This window comes from Larimichthys crocea, chromosome X (genome assembly GCF_000972845.2).
Source record: "Larimichthys crocea isolate SSNF chromosome X, L_crocea_2.0, whole genome shotgun sequence".
Taxonomy (NCBI): domain Eukaryota; kingdom Metazoa; phylum Chordata; class Actinopteri; family Sciaenidae; genus Larimichthys; species Larimichthys crocea.
In genome coordinates, this window is record NC_040020.1 from 29,182,734 (window position 1) to 29,195,867 (window position 13,134).

The window sequence follows — 13,134 nt, forward strand, 5'->3', positions numbered from 1 at the left end:
ACACTAAAACAACACTGTCAGTGTAGTCAGCAGTATCAAACACCTCAACAAAACGGTGGAAAGTGGGTGGAATGTTGAAAAAATAATTACACAACAACACACACACACAACATAAAACTACATTATTTGGCACACACAAAAATAATTCTAACAGATATACCCTTTTAAAAATCATAAAACATACTTTAATTTACATTACTAACTTTTAATGTACATTTGATTACTTAATTACAGTTAATTATATTCACTATTAGATATATACTGTATGTGCATGATACAAATAATCCAACATGCATATACGTGTGTGTATAACTTCTTTAATTTTATTTGCTATTTTATTTTTATTTATATTTCTTATCTTATCTTACAAAATGTTACTATTGGTTAATTTCTAGTATTTTTTTTTTCATTCATAAAGACACTGTCATCAATCCTGAACAAACCTTTTAGTCATTTTTAACTATACCTAAAATTCACCTAAGCCCCACCGACAACAAAAATAATAATTAATAATTAATTAATATTTTTTTATTTAGTTAATCAATTATTATTTTTATCAGATATATTTAATGTATGTTTATTTTTGAATTCATTTTTTAAATATTGATAATAGATTACATTTAATAATTCATCCAAATGTAAAGCACTTATACATAGTATGAATAGCAAAAGATGAAATCATGATTTGAGCTGACATGGGTACAGATCCATCTCCATGGCAACTAAGCAAAAATCCACTGATGAAGACCATCTGGTACAGCTGAAAGCTCTTGGGGAAAAAAGCTAATTAATCGACCTCGACGTGATATTATTTCTCAAAAAAAAAATGTTATGTTCAATATTGTCTTTATGTTTCCATAATATATACTTTGGTGCATAGCTCCAACTTCTCAGCAAACTGCCACGGAAATCAGCTTTTATTTTGAAGTTCGTGACCGGAAGTAGAGTTAGTGGCGGTTGGTGCTGTCTTGACTCGCTCTCCTCGGTGACACATCTCCTCTCCGCCGCCTCCTCCGCCTCCTCCTCCTCCTCCTCCGCCGCCGCTCCGCTTCGCCATTGTGTGTGGAGCTTGGTGAGTGTTGAGGTCGAGGCAGCCGCTGGGACGATGGCAGAGTAGAAACAAACAAACGGACTAACGGCCCGTCTCTCCTCCATGTTCTCCTCCTCCTCCTCCTCCTCCTTCACCACCTCCTCCTTGTTCTTCTTGTTCTTCGCCTTCCTCCTGACCGCCCGCCGCTCCGCTCCTGGCCTCACCGACGACACCCATGCAGCAGAGGAGACCCTGGATGGGACTAGCTACATGTGGTGAGTGACAGACACATTTTCATGCCCATAAACTTGTCTCCATGTCGGCTCACCGGGGAGCCGTTTGTCCGTTAGGAGCGCGGACATTCCGGGCGGTTTGTGTTCCAACTTACGGAGGTGAAGAAGGAGAAAGCTGCTGCTGTGTTACTAATAAATATACTTTACTCCCACTCCGTAACCTTACACCTTTAACCACACAGGAACCGGTTTATAATTAGAAAGAGTATTTTTTTTTATATATATAAAAAAGAAAAACCTTATCAAAACAACCGCTTTTCTCTCCGGTGATATGTGGAGGCTGTGGCCGGGGGGCGGGTGCCTGGTGGCCGTGCAGGTGGCGCGGAGCAGCCGGTGGCCTGGAGGTCCCGGAGGGTCTGGAAACCAGCTGCTGCTCTGACAGCTGTATACGGTGCTCACCGGGTCACCCGCAGTGATTTATACAGAGCAGAGAGAAATCACTATAATGGTGGTCAGTAGTGACTTTTTCATAGTTGGTGCGTTGTTGATCCGCCGTGCTGTGACTTTAAATCCCCTTTATGTTCCCAGACAGACTCAACATTTAATTCATAGTCATCATCTTATTGTAATTACTAATGCTTCTTTGTTCTGTAGTGTCAGTAAAACATACCTGACATGCACCCAGCTTTGTGTAGAGCTGCAAGTAATTCATATTTACATGTTGATTAGAGCCAGACTGAAACTTGTTAAATAAATATATATATATATATTATATATATATATATATATATATATATATTATATATATATATATATATAGCACCAAATGTTGAACCTGATCACTAAATTAAGTTTTGCAGATAATTCATCTGTGTTAGTTGATCTGTCTTTTATTAGTGATCCTGTGCTGCAATTTGTTTTTACTTATCAGCCAAGATGCCAATATTATTAAGGCTGCAGATTAAACAATTGTTTTCATTAGCGATTATTAATTAAAGTCCATCGTGCTATAGATGAATCGATTAGTTGTTTGGTCTATAAAATGTCAGAAGAGGTTGCTCACTGTCCAAGCTAGGGTTCAAAGGTCAGCGTGTTGTATGTTTCCTGGTGTGGAGTCGAAGTTTAAAGGGAAGAATGTTGTCCAGCAGCAGCAGCAGTTTTAAAAAGTGGAGCAGGCGGAGTCACCGAGAGTTACAGCAGACTGACAGACGTTCACTCAGCTCCCAGTACAATCAGCACTTTGTGTGTATTATGTAAGGCTTCGACATTGGACTCACACACTCTGCATGATGCCAGTTACACTCGACTGTGATACAAGAGCCGGCTGAGGCCGAGAGTCAAGAATAAGATGTTGAACACGGGGTGGAGTTGGAAGTGCAGCTGTGCGACTGTGTTTACAGAAAGTTAATTGATTTCTTAATTAAGTTCTTTTTTCAAGAGTCCACAGCTAGCAGCACAGAAACAGGTCAAATGTTTCGCAGGTATGATGTTTCAATCAATTCATCTGCTGATCATTTTCTTGATTAATCGATTAGTTGTTTGGAGTTTACCGTCACAGAGGCCTAAAGAAACCAGAAAATATTCACATCTGAGAGACTTAGATCTAATGTTTATCATATTAGTTCAGCGCGCTGACGTTTATTAATCAGCAGTAAATACAAACTACAGGTGTATAGGTGGCTATAAATGTAGCCAGAGCCACAGGTCTTGAGCTTTAAAACAGCTCTTAAGAAACCAGTGGGTGACGTCACACATACACCGTCCATTCTTCATACTGTCAAAGTATTGGACAGACTAAAACTTAAACCTGATGATCGGGTGTGTAAAAGCCACGACAGACAGGAGGTCCCGTCAAGTTTTTGCTAACACCCTATTTCTTTGTGAGCCTCAAACTGAAGCTGCAGCGATTAGTCGATTAATCATGAACTATTAAATGAATCACCAACTATTTTGACAATTGATTTATTGTTTTCAGCTGCTCATGTGAATAGTTTCTGTTTTCCTCTTTGAAAGTAACCTGAATATCTTTGTTATGGAGAAAACAAGACATCTGAAGACATCACCCTGATTTTGGAAAACAGTGATCAACATTTTATGGACCAAACAACTCGTTGATTAATATTGCGGCAAAAACATGATAGTTTTCTATAAGATCTGGTTCTTAACATCAGACTGAAAAGTTTAACAACAAAAGCAGAACAACTGACTCATCAGGGAGTCGTGCAGGCGGCTCTGCCAAGAAACTGAAAGATAAAGACGCTCATATCAGAGTTTCTGTCTGACACGAAAGCAAAGAAATGCAAATGTTTTGTTTGTGATTCATCATAAAGCTAAAGTGAGTGGACACACTGTACATGATGACTCACACACACACACACAGACACACACGCACACACTCAGCAGGGAATATCCTGCAGTGAGCCGAAGAGGCGGCAGCAGCAAATACACAGGGTTTCTTCTCTGCGAGTAAAGTCCACCTTCACTTCCTGGAGTCTCAGTTTCCCTTTAAACACAGATCAGTTACCAGCAGCAATAAAAAAAAACAGCTTTGTCTCATATTTTTACAGCTACATGGAGTTGTGTGTGTGTGTGTGTGTAAAATTTCAGGCCATGCAATGTTTAGCTTTTGCTTTAGTAGAGAAAGAGTGAAAAAGGAAACAGGAAAAAGTCTGACCTATAGATTATAGATTATAGATTTGGTATTCAAACAAAGAAACTCTCTCTGTGTGTCTCTGACTGAGAGCTGTTTAATAAAAGCTTCACTTTAAACAGGTCAGTCAGCAAAGACATGTTGCTACATGTCAGGCTGAGCGCTGGTGGCAGACGCACAGACTGTTAGACTGACACACACAGTTTTTAACTGTCCGGAGCCTTAAACCATTAAAAAATATCAAAAGCTTTTATTTAAATCAGGATTCATCTCATCTTACATGTAGTACGTGACTGTCCGTGTGTCGTCTCACGTGTACATCTGTGTAAAGTAAAGTTTGTGTGTGAAAACGACTTGTATCACAGCGTTGTTTGATCATTTTCATAAAGACATCTGTCCTCTGTTGGTCATACAGTTTTGATCCTCCGCTTGTCACTGGTTGTATTTAACTGTTTCTGTTGTCAGACAACGAAAACAAGCAGAAAATAGTGATTTGATTGCAGCTCATGAACACAAGATGAGGGCGATATGGCCCTAAAAAATATATCGCCATATTTCAGGATGTGTCTGTGATGGTTATTCTAGACGATGACAAAATACTGAGAAGTATTTTTAGTTTAAAACTCACAACAGCTCAACTACTCAACCAGCAGCTCCTGCTGAGGTGGTGAAACGTTTTGTTCTTGGAGGTTTGTTTGATCTTTTGTAAGCCAAACCACTTCCACACGACTGAAGTTGAACCAACAAAAATCTGAATTTCGTTTTATCATATTAAAAACTACACAGACTTTATCGGGATCGATATGATCGGACACACCCTAACCCTAATAACCCCCAAATAAATACTATTAATTAGTGACCACACAGAAAGTTAGTGGTGACTTCTTAACTTTACTAACGCACAGCCGACGACCAGAATTACATCCTTATTTTCCTCAACTGCTCCATTATTAATGAGCAACTAACAATTATGGATTCTTTATGAATTTCCCACAGCTCGAGGTTATGTCAGAGCTCTTGTTTTGTGAGACTAAACAGTCCAAACCCCAAATACATTCAGTTTACTATCACACATGATAAAGAAAAGCATCAGCTGGCTGAAAGGATTCGGAATATTTGGCATTTTTGCTTAGAAAACTTTACTCAGGTGTCACGTTAACCAGATATTTTTTAAAATTTCTGACAGAGACAGAAAAATCTGAAGGCTGTCCGTCACTTTGACCAAAGCAAGAGGCAGCAAGGAGGTAAAAATCACTCATCTGTTCACATGTAAAGTTAATCTGTTCTCTGCGTGCCCTAATAAATTTATAATCTATAAGTTCTGCATATTAATTAAAGAGTTCTTCCTTCAAATTAAATGCTCTTAAATAGACTACATGTCTCGTTATCATTTAAAAGTTAAAATTAAAATGACAGGCAGATGATGACAGATGTGAGAACGTTTAACCCAACCTCTGATTTGATTATCAAAAGTTTCCTGCTGATGAATGAATGGATTTATCACGTCCACTATAGAGTTGTTCGTTCTTGTGTTTATCTGCTCTAAAGAACATCTTTAAAAAGTTGTTTTGAGGTTTGAGGATTATTAGGTGACTTGATTCATCAGATCAAGAAGGAATTTGTTGCTGCACAGGGAGCAGACAGCAATCAGGAACCTGGAGTATCACAGTTTAATCATAGTTTATTTAGGAAAAAGCCACTATAAGAGCATTCGTCTGTAATCTGAATTCGATCTTTACATGTTCAAACACGGGACTCACCAGCGAACCCGATCATAACTGTGATAACAGAGCAAATAAACACACTCTGCAGCAGCAGCAGTCACAGTATCCACAGGATGCAGCTCCTGTAAAATCTGCACTGCAGGAGTCAGTTTGTTAAAAAAAAACAAAAAAAAAAAAACAGAAAGAAAGATGGCGGTCGGTGGTGTGCTGCTGGCTGTCGGCAGGATGACTAAACACTGAAGCCTGCTGAGCAAGAAAATTCCTGCGAAGGAGGCAGCTGCCGCTCAGAGAAACAGCTTCACAGTGTGATCGTAACACAGAGACGCTGTTCTGTTAACGTGTCCAAAATCTCTCTTTAAATGTGAGATCACACCTGCTGAGAGTCAAAAAGTTACCTCTGTTTTTGTTTTATTTGGAAACAGCTGACTTACAAACACGTTCAGGCTCGTAAACATGTAGTTGGAGTGTTGGGAGGTCGGCGTACAGTACAAGAGGCCGGACTGGTCTGTGATTAACCTGAATACCAGTCGGTGTTTTTTTTTTTAAGCCAAGCTATCCAACATTTGATTTAAAACATAAACTGAATCGACTGTTCGTTAGAAGACATTATTAATTAATTATCGGTTATTTTCCAAACAAAAATATTCACTGCTGTGTGAAATGTGAAACCTTTCGATGGCCACGATGCTGTCTTTTCCACGTTGTGATAGCGATTCATTAAGAAAATAACGATCAGATTAATCAATAAAAGGAAGAATTCATGTTTTCTGAGAGAGGGTAGCCGAGCTCACCTGGTCGTCAGGTCACCTGGTCATGTGATGACCACATGGGTTTATACTGAGGCTTCAGTCTGTGCTGTGAGAGCAGAGCAGAGCAGAGCTGCTGTAACTCAACACCAACTCTGATAGTTTACTCAGTGGAAAGGTATGTGAGTCCACACGCGCGCACACACACACACAGACACACACACACACACACACACACACCTGACGTGTCAGATCTCCATGACAAGGACTATGTTTTTCCCACAATGCAGCGTTTCTCAAACTATTTTGGAGGGAGGAAGAAGGGCAACATATTTGAATCTCGTCCAGCTGATCCAAAGTCAGTCTTTACCACAAGATCCAGTTTTGATTTGTCAGGATTCAGAATCAGAAGTCAGACGTCATTATCATGAACCTCCTCCCCCCTTCGACGTCTGTCTCTCTCTCTGTCTGTCTCTCGGCCTGTCACCTCCTCACCTCGTCCTCTCTGGGTGTCGGAGCAGATGGCCCCTCTGAGGGGCCCCACATGGGTTTAAAGAAGTGAGGAGGCAGAGTGATCGAGAGGTCACAGGTTCAAATTGTCAACACAAGCGCCACAGACCTCCAACCCACAGCTGCCGGCATCAGCACACTTTTGACACCGTGGTGGAAAGTAACTAAGTACATTTACTCAAATACAGTACAGAGTGTAGGATTTAGTGACATCTAGCAGTGTAACTGCTGATTTCCATCCCCTCCACTCGCCCTCTTCATGAAGAAGAAACTATGCTGCGAAAGGCATGCAAAGCACGATGTAGATCCAGTGTTTAGTATGTCCTCTCTGGGCTACTGTAGAAACATGGCGGACTCTGTGGGCGATGACCTGCAGCGTAAATAAAGTCTGCTCATATTGAGGTTATTCAAAACATTTTAATCCAAATTAGGTAGAATTTGTCGACTTTTCTATTTCAAATATTTTCAGAATTGTTCCATACCAATCTTTTTGGATTTAGCACTTTTATAGTGATTGCAGCAGCTTTGTTCAGATCTTCCAGTCTTGAATAATTAACTTTCCTGTTTTATTTCAGTCCTCAGACCGTCATCAAATCATTTTATCTGAAGGAGCGACACATTGTAAATAAAGTAGAAGTGAGCGGCGTGTGCAGGTCACGTTTTAATTAGACTTTTAATTTCAACTATCTACGAAGATAAACTCGTCTTATTAACCCGTCTCATTTAGTCTCACTGTTGAAGCAGGTGTTTTTGCTCTTTCTACTTCGTCCTGCAAAGGAACAGGAACTGGAACGACTTGTGAAACCATCTGAAACCGTTACACAGGGTTAAATAACCATGTGCAAAATGAGACTGCACACAACGCTGAATAATTATTCTGGAAATGATTTATTATCTGTTGAGATAAATACTAAATGCTGCAACAACAAAACCATCAACATCAACGAGTTACTGCCCCGCTAAAGAGATAGTCTGTAGAAATGTCAGTCCAACAATCTGACAGACACAGACATTAAATCACCAGATGAAGTGTTATGAAGTACCATGATCAGCAGAGGATAAATCTTATTTTGATGACCCCGACTAGACATCCTTGACTTGGATACTAGATAGACTTGATACTGCAGTATCTAAATCCAAACAGCATGTTTACCTGCAGTGGAAAATCCCAACATATTTCTCTATTAAAGTTAAAGTAAAGTAACTTTTTGTAGAAATTGAAACAGTAAAAACCTGAAAAACTTTTGAGTTTCTCTTCTGGTAAGAGAGGAAAAGTTTTTAGACAGTGAAATCAGAGACACGCTGCTAATTTATTTTACTTTTTTATTTTACAAAACAAAAACACACAAACATCTTGTGGGTCTTCTAAAAAAATGAGTGTGTGTGCTCAGCGTTCGGTCATTGGGACGGAAGTCGCCTGTTTCCTGTGTTTTCTTGTTCAGGCAGTCAGAAGGTGTCAGACTCTCACCCAATCAGCTGACTGCAGCTCACATGGGAGCAGGTCAGCTGACTGCTAACACACACACGCACACACACACACACACACACACACACTCACATATTCACGATAGTTTGCGAGGAAGTCGCTCAGCTTCTAGTAAACCTTTGACTTTACAGTCATCAGTCGTGTTTTCTAACTTTTACTTTCAGTTGTTTCTCAGCATCGTTCTTCGTGAACCTGAACTTGACCTTTGCTGATCCGAAGACGTGCAGGATCACATGTTTGCTGAAAGACACCTGTCAGATTCCCCCTGGCGGATCAGGGGCTTTCAAACTAATGACTTGTCACAAGACTGTCTGTAAAATTTAGGTGACCTCCAACATTCCTGTCGTCTTTCACTTTCTAGTTTATTCAGAGTTTTGCTCTGACTGATAATTCAGTTTCTGCCACATTAAAGAGTTTTTTCCTGATCTGAGTCGAGGCTCTGAGGACACAGGGCGATGTTTTCTGTACAGCCCTGCGAGGTAAATTTGTTATATTGGACTGTATAAAGACGTGACCTCCTTGGATTTTATTGTTCTTTGTAGATTTCTTATGTTTTATTTCTAAAACAAACCTTTGTTAATCTCACTCACATTTGATCTGTAAGTGTGGCTCATTATTTTAATTTATACAGACTTGACCAAAAATATCCACACTGGACGAGCAAAGCTCACAAAATGTCCTGAAGATTTTTATTTTTTAACCTTTTTTTTGTTTTGTTTTTTGTATGATTTGTATTTTATTGAATTTTCATCACGGTTTCTAATAAACCATAACTCTCTAACCACATCTCACAGCCAGGAAAGAACCTTTTTAAAAAAAATTTAATGTACAATATGAATCTTTATAAATTTCCTAACGGTGCACCATCGCCTCACAGCAAGAAGGTTCCTGGTTTGAACCTCGCCTGGGACTGCGTGGGTTCTCTCCAGTTACTCTGACTTCCTCCTACACTCCAAAGACATGAAGGTTAACAGGTTAATTGGTGACTCTAAATTGCCTGTAGGTGTGAATGTGAGTTTGAATGGTTGTTTGTCTCTGTGTGCCCTGCGATTAGCTGGCGACTTGTCCAGGGTGTAACCCGCCGCTCGCCCAAAGTCAGCTGGGATAGACTCCAGCCCCACCACGACCCTGATGAGGTCTCCTCACCTAATTTGAGAGAATTTCTAGGTTTTTAAAGCTACTTAGTCGAGTGTCATGATTCATGGTTTTAAATGAGGCCATATATATTTTCAAATTCATCTTTAAACAGATAAACGACACGCATCAAGTGATATAACTGCCACATCTTTGTTTGTATGCGTCACACTAAGGCCATATTATCATGTCAAACTTAACTTCAAACTGTTAAACTCCAAATAAAAGAAGATGGCAGAAGAGACTTTCCCACCACAGCTCACCTGCATGAACTGGGTGAATCATCGATCCAGTTTTTGATTTTGATACTTGTAATTGATACATTTTGATATAGAATTGAAATTGTGACACAACATCGATTAAAACTGTCCGCACTGTTTCTGTCTCTAACCCACAGATTTATGTTGGGTAACGGGGTGAAGCGGAAACTAGATGAGGACGAGGATGGTTTGCAGGAAGACGTGCGTCCTCCGGCAGTCGGCGGCATGTCACAGGCGTCCTACACCCTGCAGCGCCAGACGGTCCTCAACATGTCCCTCATGAAGCTGTACAGTCCGCGGATGGCGGCCGACCTCGGCCTGCAGCGCCGAGTCCTCATCAACAACATCATCCGTCGTATCCACGACGACTTCAGGCAGGAAGGAGGTGTCGGCGCGCTCTTCTTCTCCACTGCACCGCCTGTTGCCACTGGTGCCACCGCTGCCGCCGCCTGCGAGGATGAGAGCTACCGACAACCTCCACCTCCTCCCTCCTCCTTCAGCATCCTCTCATCGTCACTGTCGGGACTGACGGCGCTGGACTCCTGCCTGACTCCTGCCTCGCTGCTGGAGGAGGACCTGCCCATGTTCTTCACCCTGCCGCCCTCGTCCTCCACCCAACACCACCACCTGCACCACTCCCCGAGGCCCCCACCACCCTCACCATCGCCCAAAGACAGCTTCTCCTCGGCCCTGGAGGAGATCGAGGAGCTCTGTCCTTCCTCCTTGTCCTCCTCTAGCCCCCCGTCTCCTCCTCCTACTCGTGTTCTCTTTGATGTTGTCATGAAGGAGGAGGGACGGAGCTTTCAGGAGGTGGAAAGCAGGTTGGAGAAACCCCCTGCACCTCCTCTCCTTCCTCCTCCTCCTCCTCCTCTTCCTCCCTCACCATCCTCCACAGGCTCCTTCCTGACTGACTTTGCCTTGGACGACGTCCTCTTCACAGACATTGACACCTCCATGTACGAACTCGGGCCTTGCCCGCCTCCGTCGGGAGCGCCACCATCCAAGATGGCCCCTGTCGTGATGGCGGACGACCTCGTCCGGTCGATGTCCGGGTACGGCTCGGCGGGCGGCGGTGCTCAGAACCAGCCTTTTAAAATGGACCTGGCCGAGCTGGACCACATCATGGAGGTGCTGGTGGGCAGCTGAGCGGACGAGGAGACTTTTTATGACGTTTTGTACAGTTTTAAAGTTACAACGTGCTTCACACGGGCCTTATTCTGGAGGATTGAAGCTGCTGTGTGTAGTTTTAACATCCATAAATTAAATTTCAGGGCTTGAGCTTGTCACAGAGAGAAATCTGCTCCTTTAAATGGACAACACAGGACAGGAGGAGACAGAGCTAAAGGTGATTTCTTCTTTCTTCTGGTTTAAATAAACTACACACAGCATCTTTAATCACTGAGTTAAGTTATTGGAAGCACTCTGTCGTGCTACATGCTGACGATCCATCGTGTGAATAACGTCCTCACAAACAGGAGCTCAGTCTTCGTCTTCCAGCGAACTCAGGTGAACTCCAGGTTCAGTAACACCAATGTGAAGTACTGTTTACCACCGCTGTCCGAGAATTGTAAGAAACAAAGTCTCCAGAGACTTTTCTACAGTCTGTGCATGTTTTTACAAACCAGAAATCTCAAGAGCATTTATGAGAAACAATTCAGTGCCTTTATAAACCTCGAAACCACGTCACATCACGCTGTTGCTCGTCACAAAGCAATATGAACGCTGGAGGAAGTTTTATTCCAAAAATGCAGTTTAATATGAATTCATCATGTAATATCTTTAAAATCTAGAGGATCCAGCCTGTGTTCTGTCAACTTTTAAAAAAGAAACACAACATGTGTAAATGTCGAGCTGTTTATTTGTTGTTTGTTCTTCTGTTTGTCAACAAATCCCATGAAAGACCAAAAGCCAACAATGTGTTAATTTATTAATGAGAAAAATATATAATATCAGACGACTTTTAAATGTCTTGTTTCAAATTAAATGTTCTCTGTTGAGAAACATCAGTGAATCGACAATAATATCAGTCACACTGACACACTGAGTGGTTGGTTGGTACAATTCGTCACTGTTGCTGGGTGAAATAACGACCTGTAGCTTTAGTAGAAAATCTCATCGGTTGAGTTAAAGCTCGATAAAGATTGAACTAAGTTAGCAAGAATAAGTGAGTTAACATATCAGTAACTCGAGAACAAATATTAATAAACATACATGTTAGGCCTAACTATAGTTGGCTATTGGCCTTATATGGCTTCAAAGCCAATGATTTGTATTAAACGTTGTGTAACTCTAGTTTCATTATGAGTGCTATAAGTTCAAAGTCATTAATGTTTCCTGAACTGAACTGACATTGTCTTTTTTTAATAAACTAATTAAACCTGTGCTAGCAAAGCTAACACGTACCCGCAGACCTTACTTGCCACATGACCAACTAGTCTCTGCACGAGCCTTTATTTTGAAAAGGATAACACAGAACACATTACAAAAATATTTAATGATGTTAAAACAACTATTTTTGGCTCAAGTGGAGGTTCCTATCATTATCTTCTCCTGGAGCTTCAGTCCAATTTTACTTTAATTTTATCTGTTTTAACTCAACCAATGAAATGATTTCATACTAAAAATCAAAGTGTTAAGAACTTCAACCTGTAATTAAACGGCTCATGTATGCAGTTTATGATCAGCTCATTTAAAGAAACAAAAGTTAAATTGCAATAATAGAGGTACGTGTTTTGTTTTTGTTTTTTTACTCAACAGCGTTCCCTTTAGCACAAACAACACACGACTCTTTGAATTATTTATTATCTCTCAGCTCTAGTGTGTATTTATTGTATCTCTGGACACTAATATTTTGTTTGTACAGGACATCAATTTTTTTTTTTCTTTTTTTAAAGAAAAATCCACCAAAACTGACTTCTGAACTGACTTTAACTCAGATGTCATTTTTGGAGGAAATCTCTCCGATAAAATGTGCCATCATTTAATAAATGATTGGAGTTTGTAATATATTTTAGGATTTCAGCAAATGCAAATGTCATTAATTCAACCACAGCTCTAGTGTGTGTGTGTGTGTGTGTGTGTGTGTGTGTGAGGGTTATAAATGGATAAACAGTGAGCCAGTTTTTAACTTTTTATCTAAACTGATCTCTAAAATCTTTTCTTTTTGTTTGTTTATCAGGACCAAACATCTGGATCTGCATACAGAATCATTGTTTATAGTTTAGATTGATCAGATTGGATCAATCATGTCCTGATACTTTAAATATTGTAACTTCATTTAAAAAATATTAATCTCTGTGTCTCCATCTGCTGGACACACCATGTCCCAGTTACATACTAGTTGTGTAGAGTGCGTCTTTTT

The 13,134-nt window shown here is 40.6% G+C and overlaps 1 protein-coding gene across 1 annotated transcript; it reads left to right on the forward strand.

Moving 5' to 3' along the window:
- Positions 1-860: 860 nt before the first annotated feature.
- LOC104918535 (SERTA domain-containing protein 2) lies at positions 861-12,164 on the forward strand. The gene is made up of 2 exons (XM_010730318.3): positions 861-1,305; positions 9,911-12,164. Exon 2 carries the CDS (start codon positions 9,915-9,917, stop codon positions 10,917-10,919), a length of 1,005 nt encoding a protein of 334 aa, XP_010728620.1. The 5' UTR covers positions 861-1,305; positions 9,911-9,914; the 3' UTR covers positions 10,920-12,164.
- The last annotated feature ends 970 nt before the right edge of the window (positions 12,165-13,134 follow it).